Source organism: Camelus bactrianus, chromosome 13 (assembly GCF_048773025.1).
Source record: "Camelus bactrianus isolate YW-2024 breed Bactrian camel chromosome 13, ASM4877302v1, whole genome shotgun sequence".
NCBI classification, from domain to species: domain Eukaryota; kingdom Metazoa; phylum Chordata; class Mammalia; order Artiodactyla; family Camelidae; genus Camelus; species Camelus bactrianus.
The window spans coordinates 71,281,489-71,306,883 of NC_133551.1; the positions used below are offsets into that span (position 1 = coordinate 71,281,489).

A 25,395-nucleotide genomic window follows, 5' to 3' on the forward strand; every position below is an offset into this window, starting at 1 on the left:
TTGTAGATGTAGATGTGTTCATAGCGTCCTTTTTTTTTTTTTTTTCAAATTCCACATATGGGTGATACTAAATGGTATTTTTCTTTCTCTTTCTGGCTTACTTCACTTAGAATGACTATCTCTAGGTCCATCTATGTTGCTGCAAATGGCACTATTTTGTTCTTTTTTATGGCTGAGCAGTATTCCATTGTATAAATATACCACAACTTCTTTATCCAGTCATCTGTCAGTGGACATTTAGGTTGCTTCCATGTCTTGGCTATTGTATATAGTGTTGCTATGAATATTGGGGTGCATATATCTTTTCAAATTAGAGTTCCCTCTGGATATATACCCAGAAGAGGGATTGCTATATCACATGGTCAGTCTATTTCTAGTTTTTTGAGGAATCTCCATAGTGTTTTCCATAATGCTGCACCAAACTACATTCCCACTAGCATTGTAGGAGGGTTCCCTTCTCTCCACACCCTCTTCAACATTTATCATTCTTGGGCTTTTGCATGATGGCCATTCTGACTCCTTCCCTGACTTCCTGATCCAGAAGGGGGATCCCCCGTCCCTTTGTCCTCTGTGTCCAGAGTCATTTTCTTCATACAGAAAGGAAACAGACTTTGCACGGACTCTCAGTTGAAATTGTAATGTGGCTTGGATGTGCGCATGAATCCATTTTTTGAAAAGACTACTACCCATTAATCATGGCCCAGCCATGAGTCAGGCGTACTGTGCCTAAGAGCGGTAACTCCATGAACGTGCATGGGAATGAGCTCTATCCTGAGATGCCATCTGGTGCAAAGAAAACGTGGATTAGATGCCATTAAGAAGCATCTAATGCTCCTAATTCAATACCTGTGCCATCTGCCATAAGCTGTGTGCTTTCTTACTGTCTCTCCCCCTATCCACTTTGTTTTAGGACCTGCTGTATCCCATCACCTAGCACAGCGCCTGACGTGAAATAAGAGCACAGTCACTACTTGTCCGTTCACATACTCGGTGCAGAAGGGGAAGAACGTATAGCTCAGTGGTAGAGCGTGTGCTTAGCATGCATGAGGTCCTGGGTTCAATCCCCAGTACCTCCATTAAAAATAATAAATAAATAAACAAATAAATAAGCCTAATTACCTATCCCCCACCAAAAATATTGGGAGCTGCTGGCAGGATGCATTTGCAGTTCTTAAAGCCATGAAGCTGGATGAGACTCGCAGGGGAGAGAGTGGGAAATGAAATTCACTAGGGCCAAGATGAGGAGGAAGCAGCGAAGAGGCAGAGGGACCAGCCGCCCCCCCACCAAAAGATGGCAAGAGAGCCAGGGGCCAGGTGAAGAACCTGCTTCAGAGAGGAGGCTGGTCACTCGGGTCAAATGCTGCCCCCAGGGGAGTGAGAGTGGCCCTGAGAGCCTCTGTAGCGGAGAGGTGGACACAGACTTACTGGAATGAGGTCAAGAGAAAACAGGAGAAGACAACTTACAGACAGTGGGCGTCCATAAACAACACCTTGTAAGTGTTTTGCTGTTAAGAGTAGCTGACAGTAACTGGCGGGAGAATTGTTTTCAAGGAGGTTTGTGCCATTGTTTGTAATTGTAGTGAAACGCTCGTAACATAGAATCTGCCATCTTAATCATTCCTGAGTGAGCAGTCCGGTACCTCCAGGCCAGGCACACCACATTTTACTGCACTCTGCCTTATTGTGTGTCGCACATAGTGCGTTTTTCACAAATTGGAGGTTTGTGGCCACCATGCATCCAACAAGTTTATCGGTGCCATTTTTCCAACAACATTTGTTCACTTCATGTCTCTGTGTTACATTTTGGTAATTCTTGCAATATTTCAAACTTTTTCATTGTTACTGTATTTTTAATAGTGATCTGTGATCAGTAATCTTTCATGTCACTCTTATAACTGTTTCGCGAAGCCACGAACCATGCCCGTAGAAGATGGTGACATTAATCCATGTTGTGTGTGTTTTTACTGCTCCCCCAACCAAACAGTCCCCCTTCTCTCTCCCTCTCCTTGGGCCTCCCTATTCCCTGAGACACAACAATATTGAAATTACGCCAGTTAATAACCCTACAATGACCTCTAAGTGTTCAAGTGAAAGGAAGAGTTGCATGTCTCTTACACTAAATCAAAAGCTAGAAATGATTAAGCTTTAGTGAGGAAGGCAAGTCAAAAGCTGTGATAGGCTAAAGGCTAGACCTCTTGTGCCAAGCAGTTAGCCACACTGTAAACACAAAGGTAAGTTCTTGAAGGAAATTAAAAGCGCTACTCCAGTGAGCACATGAATGACGAGAGATTGAAACAGCCTTACTGCTGACATGGAGAAAGTTTGAGTGGTGTGGATAGAAGATCAAATGAGCCACAACATTCCCTTAAGTCAAAGCCTAACCCAGAGCAAGGCCCCTCTTCTCATCTATTCTTGGAAGGCTGAGACGTGAGGAAGCCGCAGAAAAAAAGGTGAAGCTAGCAGAGGTTGGTTCACAAGGCTGAAGGAAAGAAGCCGTCTCCGTAACATGAAAGTAAAAGGGAAGAGCAAGTGCTGACGCAGAGGGTGCAGCAGATTATCCAGAAGATTGAGCGAAGGTAATACACGAAGGTGGCTACACTGAACAGCAGATTTTCAACGTAGACAAAACAACCTTCTACTGAAAGAAGATGCTGTCTAGGACACTCATAGCATCTTTCCTTCTTTCTTTCTTTCTTTCTTTCTTTCTTTCTTTCTTTCTTTCTTTCTTTCTTTCTTTCTTTCTTTCTTTCTTTCTTTTCCTTTTCCCTTTTCTTTTCTTTTCTTTTTTTCTTTTCCTTTTCCTTTTCTCTCTTTCTTCCTTCCTTCCTTCCTCCCTTCCTCCCTTTCTTCCTTTCTTCCTTTCTTTCTTTTCCTTTTCCCTTTTCTTTTATTTTCTTTTTTCCTTTTCCTTTTCTCTCTTTCTTTCTTTCTTTTTTTCTTTCTTCCTTCCTTCCTTCCTCCCTTCCTCCCTTTCTTCCTTTCTTCCTTTCTTTCTTTTCCTTTTCCCTTTTCTTTTATTTTCTTTTTTCCTTTTCCTTTTCTCTCTTTCTTTCTTTTTTTCTTTCTTCCTTCCTTCCTCCCTTCCTCCCTTCCTTCCTATCTTTCTTTCTTTCTGCCATTTTAATGGGTGTAAGATAGTATGTTGTTTTTTAAGTGGGAGAACCGTCAGTATGTTTGCATGCAGACAGGAAACATGTAGGAGACCAGGAAGATAATGCTGAAGGAGGGAGGGAGGAGAGATGCTGGAGCAACATCCTTGATTTAGGAGAGATGCTAAGATCCTGAACAGAGAGGAGCGTGCCCTTAGCCAGCAGCCCAGGTGTTTATCCATAGTCGTAGTTATTCCATACTCAGGGAGAAGGCTGAGGCCCTGGGCACAGGTGCAGGTGGGAGGTTGGATGTGGTGAGAGGGCCTCAGGATGTTCTCTTGGGTGATGTTTATTCTATTTTCTCAGCTACAGACAAGGATGGAGTGAGGTCAGAGGTTTGAGGAGGAAGACTGGGTGTGAATGGTCTGTCTAAAGAGTATGTGGGTGGTGGGGGTTGGTAGGCTGGATAAGGGCTTCTACAAAGACGTCTAACCTGAAATCCGGGAATGTGTTCCCTGGCAGGATCTTGAGATGGGGAGGTTACCTGGATTACCTGGGTGGGCCCAACATAATCACATGTGGGAGGCAGAGGGAGAGCTGACTACAGAAGCTCTTATACCGCCAGCTTTGAAAATGGAGGAAGGAGCCACAACCCTAGGAATGAAATTACTTCTAGAAGCTGAAGGCAAGGAAACAAATTCTCCCCTAGAGCCCCCAGAAACAGACTCCTCTAGAGCCTAGTCTCCCTGGTGACACCTTGATTTTCAAGGAGATGTTCAGAACTATAAGAGAATGAATTTATGTTGTTTTTAGCCACTAAATTGGCCTCATTTGTTCCAGCAGCAATAAGAAATTAATACACCAGGAAAGTGGGAAGGGGACACACTGTGACTGCTGAGAGGTACCAAGGACATAGTTAGAGTTTAATGATCATGCATTTGAAGTGAGACCAGCCCACATGCTTGACTATTTTCAATCCTGCCCTGTACAGGTGCACAGGTGCAGGTGTGGCATGCACAGAAAGTTGGCTTTAATTCAGAATGAGAACACTAAAGCAGGAGAAAGTCCAGGGAGTTGAGGTTATATGCACGGGACAAAATGATTGACCATAATGGTTATGGCAGATAAGACAGGAGAGGATGAAGAGTGGTAGGATGAATGGATTGCAGGTCCCAGTGAGGCAAAAAGATGGAGGACAGACACAGAAAACAAACTATGGTTATGAAATGGGGAAGGGGGGCAGGGATAAATTAGGAGTTTGGGATTAACAGATACACATTGCTACATATAAAATAGATAAACAACAAGGCCCTGCTGTAGAGCACAGGGAACTATATTCAATTTCTTATAATAAGCTATAATGGAAAAGAATCTGAAACATATATATGTGTGTGTGTGTACATTTATAACTGAATGGCTTTGCTGTACCCTTGAAGCTAACATTGTAGATCAACTATACTTCCATAAAAAATAAAATTAAAAAAAAAAAGACAGAGGACAGTGTTGGGGTTGGGGCTGGGGTGAGGGAGAGTGGGATGCCTGAAACTGGGATTGTGGCTGTGGTTATCCATAATGACAAAGTCTAGGGCAGGAGTTGGCAAACCACAGACCACGGGCCCAAACCACCAGCTGCCTGTTGGTATAAAGTTTTATTGGAATATGGTCACACTTGTGGTATAATGACAGATATACTTGGTCTTGGTCCAGGTCCTGGCACAGAGCTCCTAAAACTCTTAGAATTTCCTGCGTGTTGGAGTATCTTCTGTCATTCATAAGGACCCCCTTTTGAACAGCCCTGAGTTTATACTAACGAGGTGACTCAGGGTGGTGCCCCCAGAGAGCCTCAGGTTAGGGCTGGTCACCAGAAAGGTGAAGTGGCTAGAGGGATGGAACTTTCAGCCCCAGCCACCGGCCTCTGGAAGGAAGGAGGCGGCTGCAGATTAAGCTCTATGGGATACAATGGGATTCCACATTGGTACCCAGGTGGGAGGGCAGTGCATCCCCAGTTCCACAGTGACAGAAGCTCCTGGGCTCAGGACCCTTCAGACCTCACCGTGGGTACCTCTTTATCTGCTTGTTTGCCTGTATCCTTTATTGCATCCTTTATAATAAACTGGGAAACATAAGTAAATGTGTACCTGAGCTTTGGAAGCTGTTCTAACTAATGATTGAATCCAAAGAGGCAGCCATGGAAACCTCTGATTTGTAGCCCATAGGACAGAAGCACAGGTGACAACCTGGACTTGAGATTGGCATTTGCTGTGGGGGTATCTTGTGGGGCTGAGGCCTTAACCTGTGGGATCTGGTGCTACCTATAGGTAGATAGTGCCAGAATTGAGTTTAATTTGTAGGACACCTCATCAGTGTCCACTGAGAATTGGGGACTGCTTGGTGGTGTGGAAAACCTTCCACACACCCCTTCTTTGATGCACTGTCTGTGACAACTGTCACGCTTCAGCAGCAGAGTTGAATACTTGAGACCGAAACCTTAAACCCTCCCAAGCCTCAAATATGTACCATGTGGCTCTTTACAGGAAAAGCTTGCCAAGCCCCGTCTTAGGGTATGAGTGGCCGAGACGGGGTAGCGGGCCCGACTACGGGAGGATAGGAGGTCCAGGAAATCACTGAGAACAAAGACAGATCCGCTGAGGGATTTGCAATGCCACCTGGTGCCCGCCGAGGTCCTGCGGCCCCCTAACTTCCAGCCCTTAGGCGTCTGCCTGCTCCTCTTTGGAAGATAAACTCCTGACAGGCGTTTGCCTTACTTAGCAGAATTAACAGCCTTGGGAAACGACTAGCCTCACCATAGCTCAGGCTGACTTGTTCCAGCCCACGTCTCCTTATCGGAATCATAAATTCCACCACCTTCCTTGTGTCAGCCCACGTCTCCATCTTACTGGAGTCATAAGTCCACTATCCTCCCATATACCAAAGCCCCTTACCTCACTTATAGCCCAAAAAACACCTCTGTTCCCCTATCTCTTTGTGTCCACAGCCCCTTCCTCAGTAAAAGACCCTGCACTTTCACACTCGGTGGACACGCAGACACCTCTTGCCTGTGTGGCCCACTGTTGCCTGTAGCAGTGAACTTATTTAACTTTCCGTTTGTTCTTAAACTTCTCTTGGTTTCTGGTAAATTCTTTTTACCAACCCGTGACACTGGCCCGCCACCAAGTGTTCCCCCAACAGGAGTCACAGTGAGCAGGGAAGGAAGCTGACTGAATTCACGGGCCAGGGTCTCTCTCCCCTCCAGGCCTTGACATGAGGAACTCCCTTCGCTGGAAACCTCTTCCAGACTTGTTATTCTGGAAAACTCCTGCTCATGCCTTAGGAACAGGTCAGAGATCATCTCTAGAACCCTTCCCCTGACCCCCTGGCCGTGACCAGGGCATTTCTCTGCTCCTATGCTCATCCTGTTACCCGAAAAACTGGACTTGCCCCCTGGTGGGTGTCAGACCAAAAGACACAACCAAGCCAAAGATCAGGAGAAGAAATGATTTATTATTACTTGCAGCGCGTAAGGAGAACTCAGGGGATCATTTCCAAAGCAGTGTCTCCCCAAACAGCAAAATTAGGGAAGTTTTGAACTAAGGGTACATGCATACTCGTGAAGGAGCTTGGACAGTGGAAAGAGTCCAAGCTTTAGTTGACTGAAGTCACGAGGGTCAGAAAAATCGAACATCATCACCCTTTAGGTTCCAGCTGATCTGATGGTTGACAGCTTCACGCTAACCTTTGCCACTGAAACAGAACTGGGAGCCTTTACAACTGACATATTATCTTTGCTATCGTTACTTCTCTTGCCCTGTAACAGTCCTTTGTTTCTGCATCCTTTTGTTCCCTTAAGATCATTAAATGCTGATACCTGTTCAAGACCACGCATTGTGGCCAGGCTTAGATCACAAAATGGCTCAGGCCAAAAATGGCTTCTCTTCTGTCAAGAAAGCCATGCCTGATTTTATTTTCCCTGGGGACCCCTTACCTTATCTGCTTATAATCTGAGCACCTAGTGATGAACCTCAGAGGTGTCCCCAAGACTGGGGCCTCCTGGAGGCCAGAGTCTTGCTTCCCCGAATGAGAAGGGGGCTGCACATGAAGGAACAGATCTGCAGAGACCACTCCCACCCCAAGCTTCAGCTGAGGAGACCGAGGCGGCGGGGCATGTGATGAGGGCGTATCTGGAGGTCAGCTGGGTGGTTCTGGGCAAAAAACCACCTTCCTACTGTTCACAGGCCTGAGGGAGTGGTCAGGCTCTCAGCAAGGGCAGCTGTAATGGGGGTGCTTCTAGGGTCCAGCCACACCATGGGCTTGTCAGAATTCAGTGGCCATGGCCTGTTCTCCCCCACACGCTGGTGGCAGGGACCAGGACCACAGGCATACCACAACTCAGACCTGATGACAGAGCCAGTAGTCAGTGTGTGAAAAAACAAAGTGTTTATTTATAAGCAGGAATGCTGTCTGGGATACATACAGTGCAAACTCTTCTTGTCTTGGGACCAACACAAGCCCACAGACTGGGAAACTGTTACTGAATTAGGCTGTATGAACCCTGACTTGGGTCCTTGGCGGAGAAGGTTCTTTTTCCCACTCAGGTTCACGCAACCGAAAACAAAACCGAAGCTGAGATCAAAGCAGTGCAAGCTTAATTCAATGACCAGAGTATGGACACATGGGACTTAATTCATAGATCAACTTCTGGCCTTAATGTTAAGAGGGACTTACTTTTAAGGAGTAAGGATGATGGGGGAGGAGTGAGACTAATGATGGGGAGGCATTTGCGTTAGTTTTCTGGGAAAGATCCAGGGCTTTCCTGGAAAGGGGGTGTCACTCTTTTTCTGTCCTTTTATGGTCAGTGATTTCCAGTCACGGCCACCAATAAGTATGTCATTTAGTAGCTAATGTAGTAAAATCTGCGTAGAATGAGACTCAGTCTGTTGGAGGTCAGATTCATCGCCATGTTGGTTTCAGCGGGTTCCATCCAGTTTTTGTTTTTCTCTTCCTATTGCTTCCTTTCTTTGTGTCCAGACCCTGTGACTTAAAGATATATGTTAGGTCCTGTTCCAAGGAGGGGTTGGTGGATTTTGAGCAAGAGTCTGGTGGCAACTCTGGTTACAAAATAAGGCCACACCCCAAAAGGGTCTCCTTCCAATTCATCCCTGCTCTGCTGGGGTGATGGCAGGGAGGCTGATCTGAGGTCCTCCACCAGGGGGCAGAAGTGCTCCACAGCCATAAAGGGTCCAATGTGGCCGGAGACCCTGGCCAGTCCAGGCAGCGAGACATCTGGATTCCAGGGTGGGAAACCTTTCTTCACTTCATGATAATGGCTGGACTTCTCCTACCCTCCAAAAGTTCAGCCGCCAAGTTCAAGTCCAGTGGAACTTTTCAATAAGGGATCCAAGCATCTGGGACCCAACTGTCTTCTCAAGGAGGCCCCCATCCACCTTCCTTCTAGAATCCAGTTAAGGCCACATTTGTCCACCATCTGCAGGGATGGCCTGGGCATGTGATCATGGGGAGCGGGCTGACTCCTTAATTGGGAAGACTCTCTCGGCAAACATGTTGGCTTCAGCTGCTTCCGGCAGGCCTGAACACCACGGGCCACACAGAACCACAACACGCGACACAGACACGCAGACCCAAGACGGGCTCTCACCACCTCCTGTCCATTCAGGATCTCGGCAGGCACAGTGCTACAGTGGTTCCGAGGCTCCACCGGGACCTGGGACTCCAGGAACAGTGGGGCTGGAGAAACAGGAGCATCCCCTCGGGAGGCAAAGGAGGAAGGTCCAGGCTGAGGTAGGAGGAGACGGCTGCAGGGCCTCAGTCATCTCCAGTTCCGGCAACTCCCTGATAGGAAAAGGCGTGGCCTTGGAGCCCCACACCAGACAGTGGTGGGGGGAGGGTAGGCTGCAGCTGTGGGTAAATCACAGTGAAGGTCAAAGGCAGAGGATGCAAACTCTGAAAGTTTGGCTTTGTTACTTTGTTGGCTTGTTTGTCTGCATGATGCTTACTTTATTTTTTTAATTGCCACACGTTAAAACTGGAAGGTTTCTGGTTAGAGGTTTGCCATCTTAACCAGGCCACAGCACTCATTCAGGCTGTCTGCCCAGGCCCTCTGGGCATCTGGTTTTCACCTCATGGTATAAGAGATGGAGGCAGCAGGAGTGGATCTGGAGGTGGTGTTTCCAAAGGGTCCTGAGCAAAACTGAGGGACTCCCATCTCCTGCAGGGGTTGCTACCCCCTCTCTGCACAGAACCATCTGATTGATGACACACCGCTCCCCCCCCACCGTCCTGCAGCCTCGCATTCAGGCTAAAGCCCCGCCCCTTCTCCACGAATGATGCACACAGCATCCCCACTCCCCAGCAGGAAGCCAGAGCCAGGTAGAGCCCAAGGGTTGAAATAAACAAACAAACAAAAAAAAACCAAAAACAAAAAAAAACCCCAAAAACAAAAAAACAAGGGCTCCAGAAGCCAAGCCGACAGGGCCGGCGATGGGGCAGCTCTCAGAGAGGCAGGGGCTTGCCCCGGGCTGCCCGGCACATCTGTGTCCACCAGCCTTCCAAGAAAGACGCACGTCAGGACAAGACACACATGACTCTCCCAGCCTCATTCTTCTGCCTGCAGGTGACAGGAAGGCTGAGGCTGTGGAAATCACAAAAGGAATTCGGCCCAGAAAGAGCCAGAGTCCTGGAGGTGAGGGGCCTAGAAGGACCAGGGATCAGCCCAGATCGGCTGTGAGACAGCCCACACCAGCCTGGTTAACTGGACTTCATCCCGGCATCAGGCACGCCGAGGGGCAGGGGCTTCTCCTCTGGGCTCTGCAGCAGAGTCTCTGGAACTCCCAGCTGGGACTGAAGAGGGCATTCCTCCTTGGAGAAGGGGACCTGCTCATCTTTCGGGGAGCCCGAGGGGCTGGTGTCTGTGTCTCCTGTTGTGGAACTGGCCTGGGAAGGGCATTGAAAGCCATGGTCCGAGCTGCTGCAAACGTTGACAATGCAGGTGACATTGACCTGGGTTCCGTGGCCGCCAGAAGATGGCTCTGCTAAACAAAAGACAGGAGAGGGCGGTCAGTCCGGATCTTGGATTGAGGGGCGTCGTCACAGCCGGTCGTCTGCCCAAGAGGCAGGTCAAGACAACTGGGGAAAGAGCACTGGGCCAGGAGCCAAGAGGCCCCGTTTCTAGCCCAGCTCTGCTGTGTAACCTTGGGTCAGTCCCTTAAACCTTCGTGTGTCTCACCTGTCAAACAAGGATACCCCACCCCATTCACCCCATAGACAGGAGGAGCCAATTATACAAAGCATATGAAGGTGTTCCAAGAACAAAACACGCTGCCCACAAAGAACCAGAGAAGTGAGCCGGGACAGGAAGTACATATTACAGAATACTCGTCAAGCAGTGAAGATGGAATACTTTCCAGTGAAGATGGAATACTTTCCTGTAACTGCAGGAAGGCGTCAGCAGCCCCAGCCACACCAACTATGAAAGGGTGAGAAGCCTGTCACTGGTCCATCATCTCTGTGCCAAGGAATCAGCACCAAAGGGCTTGAAAATTGCTCCTTTATGGAAATTAAACATCGACCCTGAGCTTGTCTTTATTTACAGCAAATCTTTTTCTTCCATGCAGAGCTGCCTCTAAGATTTCGTAAATCTGGGATTCCAGGATGGGGTAGGGGTTGGTAGTTTGTCTGTATCACTGAGGCCAGGATGCCTTGAGCTCTGCAGCCTGACAATCTGGGTTTGACTCCCTGCTCTGCCTTCATAAACTTGGCCAAGTCACTTAACCTCTTGGAGCCTCAGTTTGCCCAGCTATAAATTGAATCTAAGGACCCTTGCCATGGGTGACTTTGCCCTGTTCATTGCTGTATCTCAGGAGCCTGCATGGCCCCTCAAGGCAAGCTCAATGAAGCAGGAGCTGAACACTGGGTCCATATATCCAACCGCCTCTTCTGTACCTCAACTCGATCCCACCCGTCTCCCATCCAACCTGCTCTTCCTCATCTCAGTTCCCATGGATGCCATTCCACCCTGATGCTCAGTCCCAAAGCCCTCAGACTCATCCTTCCCTAACCCCTACATCCAATAGACCAGCAATTCCTACCAGGTCCACCTTCCAAAGATTCTTCAAGTTCACCACCTCCTGCATACCACCATTCACTCCCACCTGGACTAGTGTGAACAGCCTCCACCTGCCTCCTGGCTTCTACCCAGCCCCTCTGCAGTCTGTTCTCCACCAGCAGCCAGAGCTAGCCCTTTTAAACCTGGCAGATCACTTTTTTAGCTGCTCAAAACACCTATGAGGCCGTGCATGACCTGGTGCCTGCCTTCTCCTGCCCCATCTCCTGCCGCTCTGAGATCTTGGCTGGGTTTCTTCTAGCCAGACCCACCTCCCTGCAGCTCCTTGAGCCCCCTCAAGCCTCAGGGCCTTTGCACATGCTGCTCCCTTAGCCTGGAACACTCCTCCTTATTCCCACAGCTCATTCCTTCCTCTACTCAGGCCTCAGTCCAAAGGCCACCACCTCCAAGAAACCTCCGTGGCCCAGGATGGCAGGGCCTTTCTGATCATTCCCCGCTGTGGTCCTATGTGAATGAATAAAACCCAGCTCACAGGCATGTTCTGTTCTTATAGGTAGTAGTGTTTCTAAGTGAATTGGCTGTCAACATTTAAAATTCAGGAGTTTACATTTTAAAAACATGAATGTGTAGCTTCCCTTGGGAGCCAGACCAGGGAGGCCTGGCTACATAGGACCCACAGACAGGCAGGAAGGGCTCCAGGTCACAGGTTCAGCCCCACCTGCCCTCCCAGCCATGCGGGCATCTAGGTGTCCTGAGTTGGTGAGGGACTGGGTGATGGATAAGCTGAGGAGAGCAGAGTAAGGGCTGGACACATAAGCGCCCCTCAAAAACTAATAGCTACTGCTCCTGTTTCTATAGGGACCCGCTGAGTGTCCCGGGGGCGCAGGGAGGGCTGGCTGTTTGTATTCCAGTCTAGTTTATTTTCAGACTCCAGGGAAGCCTGGGAGGAGGATGGAGCCAGCAAGTGCTTGGCTCAGAACAGCCCCAAACAGGCCCAGAGGAGGGAGGACTGAAATTACCGAGCTGGGAGGAAATTTCCACCTTGTGCCTCCACAGCACCCAAATGTCACCCAGAGTCACCACGGCCTTTGCACATCGTGAACAAGACAGTGCGGGGGCAGACAGGAGACCACGAAGGGGCAAAGACCTGAGGTTTACCCGTTCCCACAGTGGAGAGAGGTGTTGGGGTGGGAGGGAGAGAAGGGGAGGGCAGATGCCAGAGAGACAGCTGGGGAAGGAGCAGAGAAGTGAGGGTAGAGGGGGTGGGCAGACAAGTTCAGGGGTCCACATGGGGGCCACACCAGGATGGGTGTGGGAGAGGTGTCACCCAGAAAGCAGAAAGAGGAGTCTCAGAGTTGGATGAAGACCAAGAGTCTATATTTGAATCTCACTCATTCATTTGACAAACGTTTAGGGCCACCTGCTGCTCCAGCCACTGACCCTATCCCCTCCTCGGGGAGTTTTTAGGCTGGGGCAGGGGCCACTGACAAGACATCACACTGATGAGGGCAGGCTATGGTGGGAATATAAAAGCGGGACACCCCAGTCCACTTCCTGAGTCCGGTGGCAGGTAGGAAAGGGTGCTGCAGCCCTGCCAAGGAGCTGCCACACTTATCTGCAGACCGGGAAACTGAGGCTCGATGGGGTTAAGGAGACTGCTCAGATCCTCATGGCACCAGAGCAGCGAGGAGGGCATCACAGAATGATGGTCACTGCCTTGACCCACCAGCCAGCACTGCCAGATGGGAGGGAGAGATGCAGGCCAGTGGACTTGGCCACTCACTACAAAGCACACCCAAGGAAGCCCCAGGCTTTCTGGGGGATCCCTGCAGGGGCCCCCTCCAATGTGGGCACTGCAGATGTTCACCAGGGGTGACCCTGGTCACAGACCAAGTGCAGGGCAAAATGCAGACGGTGTAAACAGGGCATGGGCTTCTCCAGACCCCACAACCCGATGCCCCAAGCCCAAAAAGATCGGGTAACAGGCCACAGGGAGTGAAGCCCCAGAGACATCACTTAACTCATTCAGCTTTCTAGCCACAGGCTCTGGACCCCGACCCTGAGAGCCCAAAGGTGATTCCTGGCTCTTCTGTTTACTAGCTGTGACCTTGAAAAAGCTGTTTAACCTCTCTAGGCCTTAGTTTCTTCATCTGATAGGATGAGGAAATATAATAGGAATTAATATAATAAGATTGTATTATAAAAACATGTAATAATGTACAATAAACATAATTATGATATATTATGTTAATTATATTATGTTATGGTACATATAATATTAATATATTATTCATGTAGTGACTTATAATATTGACATATAATACTGTTATATGCTATAATGCATTATATGTTATATGTAACATTAATGTATATAATGTTATTAATATATCAATATATACTATTTTTAATACAATATACTATTAATATGTACTATTATGTTATATGCTATTTTATATATAATATATTATATATATTATAATATGGAGGAAAACTCCCTGCTTGGGTATGGAGGACTCAGAGGACAAGTTGAGTCAGTCTAGAAGGAAAGATGTTCCTGGTGAGAGAACCCACAGGGCAAAGGTGGGAGGGAGGTGGTGACTTCAGAGAACAGAAAGAAGCCTGTGGCTCAGGTGCACCTGAGGGGTGGGGGGAGGCAGGGCTGAGGGGAGCCAAGGCTGGTGGCACAGGGTCCCAGTGTCCTACCAGGAGCTCAGGCCTCGTCCTGCAGGGGAGGCCCCGGATGAGACGGCTTATATGGAAACCAGGGGCGGGGGGCGGGGGGATGAAGCCAGGTGGGCTCCTGCCTCTTACCTGAACCGCCGGAGCCAGCCTGGGCCTCCCCAGCCCCGCCGGCCGTCTCTGCACCCGGCGCCTGCAGCTGGGACCTGGTGGGCGCCCTCCGGTCTGTGGCGCTGGCCGAGCTCTCCAGGGAGCTGCTGCTGGAGCTTGGCGCCGTGGTCAGCAGGTGCTGCTGCTCGGGGCCTGGGGCATCTCGGGCCTTGTCGGCGGACAGGTGCGGCTGGATGGGGAGGAGAGGACGGAGGGCAGTCGGCCCCTGCCCCAGCCCCTCGGCCCCTCTTCCTTCTCACCGCCGTCAGCACTTCACAGTTTACATGGCACTTCCGCCCACGCCTACACACTCTTCCCCTGCACAGCACGTCTAGGATGTGTGATTGTCCATGGCTTCCATGATTAGCATCTGCCTTCCCCACCGGAGTGTGAGCCCTAAGAGGGCAGGGGCCATGTGGCCCTGTGCACCAAAGAGTCTTAGAGGTGGGCCAGGATATTCATCCTCATTTTGCATTAGGAAGCAGAGGCCCAGAGAAGAAGAGCGACTTTCCTAAGGTTACCCCAACAGCCCAGAGTGAGGTGGCTCAGCTTAGCAGCCGAGGAGCTGGATTCTGGAACCAGATCACATGCATACAAATCATGACTCCATCACTCACTAGCTCTGCAACCTTGGACAATTCACTCAACCTCTCTGTGCCTCTGTTTTTTCATCTATGAAGGGAAAATAACCTACCCCCGAGGCGGTTGTGAAGATTAAATGGCTGAGTTTTGTAAAGCACTCAGAATACTGCCTGTTGCACAGCAAGCGCCAGTCAAGGGTTGGTTAATTCAGGGCTATGCAAACTACTGTCCAAGCTACTGTCCTGGGCAAAGTCCAGCCTGTCGCTGTTTCTGTACAGACTGTGAGCTAAAAATGGTTTTTACAGTTTCGGACGGTTGAAAAAATATTTAAAGAATAATATTTCATGACCTGAAGTTATGTGAAGTTCAAATTTTAGTGTCCATAAATACAGTTTTATTGGAACACAGCTGCTCCCATCTGTTTATGTAGCGTCTGTGGCTGCTTTCCCACAACAATGGCAGGTTTGAGCATCTATGACCGAACCCAGATGATCCAAAAAGCCTAAGTGTTGACTGTCTGGACTTTTATGAATCACAACAACAATAATAAAATATTAGCCAACACTTGAATCCATCCAGTGCCAAGCACTGTGCTGAAGCCCTTCCAGACACCATCTGTACCCATCCTTTCAGGAGCCCAGTGTGTCCTCACTTTGCAAACGTGGAAACCGAAGCCCAGAGAGATTGAGTTTGCCTGCCCAAGTTCACACAGTTAGGACGGGGTGCCTCTGGGCTGGAACCTACCAGCCCTTCCTGAGTGTCTGGGGTTTCAGCCCTGGAGGCTCGAGACAAAGTGCCCTGTTTCCGGACACCCGTGCTGGGAGCACCTGGGAATTTCACTCTGAGGCGGTTGCTCGTCAGCACTAACTAAACAGGCACACAAGCCCTCGCCGTGGGGTTTTGGGAGATCATTGGATTCCAGAAAGAAAGAAGACAGAGGGGCCACATTCTCACCCGCTGCCCTGGTCTGCCCAGGACGAGAGGGTCCAAGGTGAGTGAGATGCTGGAGGGACCTAGCCTAGCACGGTTAGGGGAGGGGAGGGTCAGAGGTGCAGGACACAGGGAGGGCTGAGGCCCACCCCGGCCTCATTCCTGAGGGAACTACAATTCCAGGCATGCTCTGAGCACTGGCAGATGGGAGTACCTTCCCTGGACTGATGGAGCAGCTCTGCCGATCCCCGCAGCCCCGGGCCCCCAGCCCTGCCTGAGCCCTCCCTGAGTCCTCTGTGTCCTGAGGCCAGCTCACAGAGTCTCACTGCAGGCTGGATGGATCCTTCGCAAGCAGTCCCCATGAGGCCACGGAGGCCCAGAGAGGGCGAGTCTCCTGCTCAGTATCACACAGCTGGTCTCTGGCAGGGACAGGAGCCCAGATCAGTGTACCAGTGCTGTGTGCTTCCCACTGAGTCCTGCCTCTCTGGTTCACTGCCCCCGACTCTGGAGGAACGGAGGGCATTTCAAGTTCATGCTGAACCTTCGCTCAGATGGTCTGACCTTGGTATTGGACCCCACCCCCAAGCCCTGCTCTGAGCTTAGACAGGCGGGGGAGAGGGAGGGGGAGGGGGAGGAGAAGCATCCAAATGTCATTCCTCACAACCTCCAGAGAAGGGGCTTTTCTGTCTGTGTCCCGCTTTTATGCTGGTGGCTAGGGCGGTGCAGAACAGAAACCCACAAAGGTCACAGCCTGTCTCCCTCCCCCAAAGCCACAAGTGGCCAAGTTCAGGCAGGCTCTGAGAGGGGCAGTTGCATTCTGAGTCCTGTTCCTTGGGCTGGGACCCCAGTTGGGGGAGCACTGAGGGGCTCATTCAACAAACATGATGCTGCAAGTCTGCCCCCCTCACTTACTAGCCAGGCCCAGGCACAGGCAGAAGCAGAGACGCTGACAAAGCCGCTGGCTGGGTCTGCTTCCGTGACACATGTCAGCCCATGTTCCCGAGGCTCACACACCTGTCTATGCAGGTATGCGGGTGTATGAAGCCTGCACACTCATCTGCCTACATGTGGTGGGGCATGTGTGCACATCTGTGTGTGGTGCAATGAGTGTGCTGGAGGTGGTGAAGAGAGGCTCTCCTAGGTTTGTGCCTCAGGCCACTCTCATTAGCTGTGTGACCTCGGGAAAGTTACTTCACTTCTCTGAGCCTAAGATTCCTGCGCTGTAAAATTGGGACAATACTCACATTGCCTGTGTCGGGCATAGCACAGCTGGGAGACTAAGTAACGCCCAGTACTGTGCCTGACCCATGTTCAGCGCCTCAAAACATTCTCCCTCTCTATGAATTAAGGACGTGCATATGAATGTGTGTGTCTGTGGGGGTGACTGTGGGTGAGCTCACACACATGGATTCACTGGCCTTTTCTGAACAAAGGGAAGCCACTGTCCCGCCATGCCTTGGCATTATTTCTATAGCAGGAGGGACAGGGCGGTGCTGAGACACCGTCTTCTCAACCCCAGCAGCCTAGGCAGGAGGGTGACTACGCAGCCATTAGTGGGGACCACCGCCAGCCAGCTGAGGAGCAGAGTGGGGCACAGGCTGAGTGCGGGGATGAGGGCAGAGCTGGGAGCCCGGGCACTGATGGGCAGCTGGGCAGGTGACCAACCTTTGAGGCCAGGCCCTGCTGGGGATGGGGATGCTGGGAACAACTGTGAAAGTCTGCCCTGGGCGAACAGGATGGTGGTAAAAACAAGGCCTGCAAATTCAGACTTAGTTTCAAACCTGGGCTCTGCCACTCCCTGAGTCTAACCTTCCCTGAGTAACTGAATCTCCCTGAGTCTCAGTTTCTCCCTCTGTGAAATGGGGATGATGCTACTGTGTACCTCACAGGGGGTGTGTGAGGATACACAGCTTGGCCAGGGGCTCAGCCAGTGTGGTGCTGGACCAGCTCAGACCTGTGTGTGTTTCTTCCCAGCTCCACATTCAGTAAGGTCTGGGTAGCTTAAAATTGGCCACAGTGGGAGTTTATAACACAGAAACGAGCAAACAGCACAAATCAGGGGTTTGGGGGTTTTTCCCACCTGGAGGGCCAGTGACCAACATGTCATTGGGCTCCAAACACAACAGCACTCAACAAACAGTAGTTTACATTCATGAACATAAACCTGAATGAAGCGAAAGGGGAGTCGGGGCTACAGGCCACACCTGGGACAGCTTTACTGCACGGAATATTGAAAAACACTAGATCGGGAAAGACGAAGTGGCAGCTGGGCTGCCGGGGTGGAGCTGAGACGGCGCACCTGGTCTATGTGCTGCCAGGCAGCAGCTGTCAGCACCACTGGACTGAAGCCAGAAAAAGGAAGGCGTAGCATTCACACGCTGGGGGAATGAGAAACGGTTTGAACTCCCAAACCAGTGTTCCTGTCTGCTGAAGTACCAGAGGGCAGGTCAAAGAGCACTGGGCCAGGAGTCCAGAGACATACTGCTGTGTGCCCTTGGGCAAGTCGCCTTCCCTCTCTGCACTGCTTTTCTCATCAGCACAGTTGGGAGATGAAATCAGTCTCTGGTTCCTACCACATCCAAAACCCTGTGTAACCCTCAGGCACTGGTTCCCAACCAGGGGCGGTTCTGTCCTCCAGGGAACCTTTGACAATGCCTGGAGACATTTTGGTTCTCACTCCTGGGAGGCGATGCTACCGGCATCTGTGAGGGAGAGGCCAGCGACATTGCCGAGCAGCCTGCAATGCACCGGACAGCCCCTCAAGACAAAGAATTATCAGGCCCCAAACATGAATACAGCTGAGGCAGAAAAACCCTGTCCCAGCAGGACAGGGGACATGGATGGAAGGCTTTGGACTCTTGTTTCCTCATCTGTAAAACTGGGTAAAAAAAACCTGCCCTGCCTACTGGGTGTGGGGTTGCAGCAGACACAGTGCATTACATCACCCCACACTCATTTCCAAGCCCTCTCCCAGGTCCTCCTCCACTGTAAAGGCTAGGAAAGCAAAGCACCCCGTTTCCCAGCCTCCCTTGCACCATCTGGCCAGAGACATAAGACAAAGAAATAAAAGGAGAAGTCTACCCAGGGCTTCTAGGAAAGCATGTAGTTCCCTGTAAAAGGGAGCATGGCTGTCCTGGATGTTTTCCCCTCTTCTTCCTGCCTCAAACCTGGAGGTCACGTTTGCAGTGGTGATCACCATCTTACGACGACATAGATCAAAAGCAAGAAAACAAAGGACAACACACTAAAGATGGCAGAGCCTGGGGTCCTGCTGGCCTCATGGAAGAGTGCAACTCAACCACTCCAGCTGCTGTCGGCCCCTTGACTTCATGGTATGAGAGAAAATAAAGCCCTTTTAGGTCACCCTTAAGTTTTTGGTTACTTGCTGCCAAATGCCTTCCTGACGGCGAACTGATAAAATACTACATCAGTGTTTTGTTGCTAGCAAAAATCCTGCACAGACCCTGCTTCATAAAAAAGATCAGAGGTGAGCTGCTGTGGCTGAAGTTGGGGGAGGACTCAGGGCCCTGGCCTCCACCTCAACCCTAGAGATGACCCCCAGCCAGGGCCCTTTGGGGAACGCCAGGTTACCCCAGCACTCAGTTTGAAAACCACGGCTCCGTGAGGAAGTGCTTTGTTAAACATCACGGAGCTGCTGAGAACCGGTGCCAGCTGGGTGAAAAGCACCACCTCGCAAGCTGGGCTGAGGAGACACTGTCCCCATTGAATGGTGAGGAAACAGAGCCATGAGCAATTTCACGTCCGCCCAAGGTCACACCGTGCGTCCGTGACCACATGCCTACCACTGACAGCACTAGCCCCCTGCTCCCTGATGTGGCCTTTCACACTCACAGTCTCCTTTATTAGCCCATGGAGGGTGTGGCCGGCCTTTCCTCAGCCTCCTAGGGCTCTGCACCCTCCCTGAAACTGGACAGACCATCCGATAGAACTCACTGCTTCCCATGGGACAACCCAGCCCAGCAGGAAGGGGACCAGGGGAGGAGGAGGGGGAAGGCAGAGGGGCACTCACCACCTTGGCGTCTCCTTGCAGGCAGAAGGGCTTCTCTGCAAAGAGAGGGGGAAAGTCAGAGAGTGACTTCCTCAGGCCATGTCTGTTCTTACTAGGAGGGAGCATGGGGCCCAAAGAGAAGCAGCCCCAAGGGAAGCAATTATCTCCCGACAAGGTACACAGAAGCCCCTATACCTGAGTCTCCAGCTGGCCCGACACTGCTCCACTCCCCCCCGCCGCCCCCCACCATTCTTCAGCCCCTGCCCCGCTTTGCTCAGACCATGCCCTCTGCTTTGCATGCCTTTTCTTTCCTGCTCTCCTGTCCCCACCAAAATCTTGCCCAGCTCATATGTCACCTGCTAGGGAAGGCCTGAATCCCCCAGGATTCCCAGACAAGAATCTTGGACTCCTGCCCTCTGGGATAAGCCTTGATGGTGTCCTGCCTTTCAGGAGGTAAGTCATGGGAAGTGCCTTCCGCCCCAGGCTCTATGCTCCTAAGAACAGGGACTACCATGCCCAGCTCTGTCCCACCCAGAAGGCTGTGCCCAGTGCTGGACGCACAGGAGGTGCCCCAGAAAAGCTTCCTGAACCAATGAGTGAATAAACGGATGAAAGAAGGAAGGAACGGAATCTTACTTTTCTTCTGGGTCATGATGACACAGTTCACGACGACTAATATTAGCACACCCAAGGCTGTCACACCCACAATCAGTCCTGGAAGGAAAAGAAAAGCTTGAAACAGCTGCAAAATGCAAACTGAAGTGTACCAGGGGTTCCAGGTCCAGTCAGGTCAGGGCAGGTCATTCAACAACCAAAGATGACTGGGGCTGTTGCAGGCGAGGGGCAAGCCCCATCCAGAGGCTCTCAAATTCAATTACAAAGCAGACAAACCAGAATCCGTGGACCAAACAAAATACGTCTGTGGGCCACACTCAGCTGAGGGCCACGAGTCTGAGACTTCTAGGCTGAGGTAGTCCTAACCCCCGAAGGAAGGCCCATGAGGTGACCTGGCCTAGGCCACTGTCTTTACAGCTTAATGGGTTTGTCAGAAATAGCAACCAGGAGACCATCTCCACTTTCAAATAAAACGCTGACCCTACCTCTCCCCACCCAGGAACTCGCAGTGGCATTACCAAGTCTTGGGAGAAGGAGATTTCAACGCCACGTGCACCCCTGGCTGCAGCACAGGATCCAGCCCCTAGCAGGCTCTCGGTAAGACTCCGAGAGAGGAGGGAGGAAGGGAGGAAGAGAGGAAGAAAAAAAGGATGAAAGGGCCCTCCTGTGACTCACCAATTGGAAGAGAGATGTTCCCGGCGTTCTGCCCTTCAACTGGGGAACTTGGATGACTTGGGACCATCAGGAGTGGGAGGGAGGTACTTGGGGCTGTGCTGGGCCCTGGAGTTGGCTCCGCGTGTTGGGATCTCGTGGGGGCTGGGCCGGGGACCACTTTCTGGGTAGGGAGCACAGACGTGCAGACAGCATCCATCCTTGCGGTGCCAGGGATGACTCCCGAGCTACAGCTGACGGGGAGGAGGCTTGGTCAGGGGGCAACAGAGGACCGAGGGGCTCAGGGTAGCTGGGCTCACTCGCAGGAGCCAGGCCAGCGCGCAGGAAGCCCGGCAGCTGGGCTAGGGGAGTGAGTTCCTGTGCCACGCCCTCTTTCAAGACTGTCCCTTCCCTTCCTGTCCCCACCCGACTTTTCCCAATGCCTCCCACCCAGTCTTGACTTCCAAGGCAAGGCTCCTGTTCACTGTGCTGTCTGTCCAGGGACCAACCCACTGTCAGATAAACCAGTCCTGGTGTTGAACAGGGCTCAGCAATGCCTCAACCCAAGGGAGTAACTGGGGGGATTCCAGGCATGGTGGCGCGGCTGCTTTGCGCTCCAGGCCTCATGATCGTCCAGGGACAGCACCCCCACCCCACCTCTGTTCCTCCAGAAGCAAAGGACTCAGCTACTCACATCTGGTGGGGCCTGCAAGTATCTGTGGACGATGTGGTGTTGGAGAATGTCCCCGGGGCACAGGGAGCGCACAGGACATCTGATGTTGCCGTTCCTTCAGGGAGAAATCGGAAACTGTCACCAACTCAGATACTCCATGGAACAGGTGGGCCCTGGCTCCAGGGGAACTGGACCAGGGAAGTCTCAGGGGCCCGCGGGGTTCCGTCTGCACCTCTACCCCATGAAACACACACGCATGCGCGCACACACACCCACACACAGACACACCCACACACACACACACACACACAGAGCTGGGCAGCTTGCCCTTAACTAATTGTAGTGACTTCATCTTCCACCTCATTTCCCCATAGCTTGGGGCTTAATGTGATCCATCTCGGACTCCCCAGGGCCTAGCACGCAGTAGGTGCCTAACCAGAAGTGCTGGAGGGAAGAGTGAATTGGGACGGGTGGACAGATGGGTAACAGGCACCTGGCCGCCACTGACGTTCCCAGGAAGGAGAGGCCTAAGGGGGTCCCCAAGGACCACTGGCCCCGTACCCGGTTTGGCCACGCCGAAGCCAGGGCCACATTTGCGCAGCGGCACGCACAGCCGGCACCCCTCCTGCCTCCCCAGTGTGCAGTACCAGCCCGGTTTGCAGGTGCAGATGCGGTTCTGTTTTGGAGTGCAGGCTTGAGTTTCTGTCTGGTCTACAGGAGCAAGAAGACAGCCAAGGGTCATTCCTGCCTCCACCGGCCCTGCCCGCCACCATGCCCACCCCATCTCCCCAACCAGCCCCACCAACCACAGAGAGCTCTGATCTCCAGCAGACAGGTGAACTGCCCTCAGCACGGGGCAAAAAGACAATCTGTCACAGGGTCTCCATCCCAGCATGAGCGAGCATGCCTGCTTTCCGAGGCCCAACCTCCTCAACCCTACAACAGGGGGCACAGTTTTCCCACTGCTGCCCTTGGCCGGCCTGCCCCCTGCCGAGATAGAGGATGAGGATGCCTTTAATAAACAATAAAGCGCTGTGCATGCACTCTCAGGCAAAGGGGCTGGAGGGCATGGTGGCCAGGGAAGGATGCCAGGACCACCACCCCTCTCTCTGGGCGACTCACCGGAGCTGCAGCGGGAGTTACAACTAAAGCACGCGGGAACCAAGTTCCAGAGCTGGGTGTATGTGCTCTTCTCGCAGGGTTCACACACCGTGTCTGTGGTCTTGTTGCATAAGGATTGCACGCGGTGGCCTGAGAAAGCAAGGCCAGGAGTCTCAGTGGGGTGGTGGCGGGGAGGGTTTGGGGCTCATCCTCTGTCCCTCAGAGCCCCAGGGTTCTGGGTCCGCCTGGGAAGGATGGGAGCTTTTGACTTCTGCATCAACTGATCTCCCATCAAGCGTGGACCAGCTGTCACTCCATCTCTGAACCCCTCAGTGCTCATAAAATATCTTCCCCTCTGCTCTCTTCGGATGCCTGGGATTCCACCATTGGACCTGTCCTATTAGTCAATGACACTTTAGTGAGAACTGGTTTGTCAGCTCCTTTCTTCTTTATAGTAGGCTAAAATTCTCCAGCTGGGAAAGGTTAAAAAAAAAAAGTGGGGGTGGGCACGAGTAGCCATCCCTGGTATCCTATCAAGAATGAAGACACAGGACTCCCGAAGGCCTGCAAAGAAGGCATGCCAGTGGCTGGTAGAACACGAAGGCAAACCTTTAAGAAGTTTCTCTTCTGAGCATCTGCCCCCATTTTCATCCTGCCATCTTCACTGCTGGGCCAATCTAGTAACTTCTTACCAAGACCTTGCCAGTTAAGAGAAAAAAGAAGAGTCACTCCCTCTGGGGCCTCTTTAAATGGCCATGGGAGGTGTTAGGTACGTATGTGCCTATCCACGTCTCAGGCTAATGCCTCAAAGCTCTCCAATGGTTTTCTGGATCCTGCAGAATAAAATCTAAATCCCTTACTGTGTTCCCTGCTTACTTATCCACTCTGGGCCACACAGTGGCCTCACTGTCCTCCAAGTTCACCAAACAGGCTAACACCACAGGGCCTTTGCACATGCTGTTTCTGGTATATTTGCGTGACTCACTCTCTCACCTCTCTACCCACCTGTCAGCTCCTCAGAAAGGCCTTCCAGGACCACTCCATATAACACAGCATGTCTTCCTTTGTCTGTCTCTACCTGCCTTCCCCTACCTTGTTTCCTTCACAGAACTTGCTCTCTGATAGGACCACATGTCTATTTCCTCTATTGGCCTGTTTGTCTATGCCTCTATTAGAATGCAAAGTCCATGAGGGTGAGAATTTCATCTGCCTTGCTCTCTGCTGTATTCTCAGCATTCAGAACAGTGCTTGACTCCTAGCAGATGCTTTATAATATTATAGGAATGAACATATAAATGAATGAATGGATGGACAGCACCAGGACGTGGGCCACCTGGCTTTCCCAACTGGGGTTAGGCCTCAGGTCCACCATCTGTGAAATGAGTAATCTAGTCATTGATTCAGTCAAATATGCACTGAACACCCAGTACATGCCAGGCATTGTCCAGGTACTGGGGATTCAGTGGAAACAAACCACAGACCCTGCTCTGAGGAGCACATAGTGGGGGTGACACAAGAGAGGCAGACCATGATCACAGTGAGAAAAGAGCTGCTGCCATGGGGGATGCCAAGGGCTAGTGGGCACTCAGAGGAGGAGGCAAATCTGGCCAGGCAGTGCAGGCAGGCCTCCTGGAGGAGGGGGACATCTAAGCAGAGGTCTAAAGGATAGGCAGGAGTGAACCAGGGGAAGAGAGCTGGGAAGGGCACCAGGGAGAGGGAACAGCATGTGCAAAGGCCCAGAAGAAAGAGGGAGCATGGGGTGGAAAGGAAGCGTCAAAGGCCATGACCCTGACCCCGTAACCCCTGTACGCAGCCACTCCCTTCAAGGCACCAGCCCCCAGGCACCCAGCCAGTCTCAGGGTGAGAGCCCCAGCGCCTGCCCCTCACCAGGTGGACACTTGCTGCAGCACATCTGGACCCTTGTGTCGTAGTATTCTTGCAGCCGGCACAGGCTTCCAGGCTCCGGCACGTAGGGGAGAAACACAGCCTGGAAGGGGGAAGGAAAGGACAACCATCAGCAGGGCCACTCACGGTTCCAACACACCTGATGCCCAGATCCCCATCCTGTGTCCTTGACCTTCTCCCTGATGGGATTCCACCGTCAAGGGGACTTCTTCCTTCGGTGGGAGAGCAGGTAGAGGTAGAAGAAGGGATAGTCCCAGCCTTCTTTCACCTCCTCCTCCTCCTTCCTCAGTGTAGCACACGTATGTCTGCAGGTGGAGATGTGGAGCCAGCTGGCTGGAGGGTGGGGCCAGCTCCTACAGCTACACAGGGCAGGTGGGGTCTTGAAGCCTCCCAGAGGGCGGTGGCCTCTGTCACAGAGAACCCCAGAGCTCAGCACAGAGCAGCCCGTGACCAGGTTTTCTCCCCTTCCTCCCTGCACCTGGTAATCGCCTCCTCGTCCTTCCAGCTGAGTGCTGCCTTCTCTGGGAAGCCTTCCCAGACTCCCCCAGGCTGCTTCAGGTTCCTCCTCCCCTGGGCTCTCTCTCTAAACACCGGAAATGCCCTTTCTAACAGTCATCTTATTGTGCTGGAATCAGGTACCTTCTTGTCCTCCCACCCTGTGGGGGTGTACGTGCACAAACACGTGTATATCCATGCATGCGCACAGGCACACACCCACATCTGCAATGCAAAGGGCAGGAATGAAAGCCTCATCATCTCTGGACCCTCAGCCTCCAACACAGGGCCCACAGCAAAGTGTGGGCTCAGCAGACGAATATTTGCTGATGACAAGAGTTCTATCTCTTGAGCACTAATGGGTGCCAGGTGCCGTTTGATGTGTCCCAGGTGCCCTAGTCAGTGGATGTCGTTGCCCCCTACTCAGACCCCCTATACC

At 51.7% G+C, this 25,395-nt stretch overlaps 1 protein-coding gene across 2 annotated transcripts in view; it reads right to left on the reverse strand.

The window, feature by feature from the left end:
- Positions 1–7,506: 7,506 nt before the first annotated feature.
- Positions 7,507–25,395, reverse strand: part of TNFRSF1B (TNF receptor superfamily member 1B) — a 35,307-nt gene continuing 17,418 nt past the window's right edge. Inside the window, exons 2-10 of one of the 2 annotated variants that reach the window (XM_074377409.1) lie at positions 24,444–24,543; positions 22,578–22,706; positions 22,017–22,166; positions 21,477–21,570; positions 20,807–21,036; positions 20,153–20,230; positions 19,538–19,572; positions 13,978–14,185; positions 7,507–10,132 (exon numbers count right to left, since the gene is read on the reverse strand). In XM_074377409.1, coding sequence (XP_074233510.1) covers positions 9,852–10,132; positions 13,978–14,185; positions 19,538–19,572; positions 20,153–20,230; positions 20,807–21,036; positions 21,477–21,570; positions 22,017–22,166; positions 22,578–22,706; positions 24,444–24,543 — 1,305 coding nt within the window. In that variant the 3' untranslated portion in view covers positions 7,507–9,851. Of the gene's footprint in view, positions 10,136–13,977; positions 14,186–19,537; positions 19,573–20,152; positions 20,231–20,806; positions 21,037–21,476; positions 21,571–22,016; positions 22,167–22,577; positions 22,707–24,443; positions 24,544–25,395 lie in introns of both variants that reach the window. The other variant, XM_074377408.1, reaches the window with a different exon arrangement.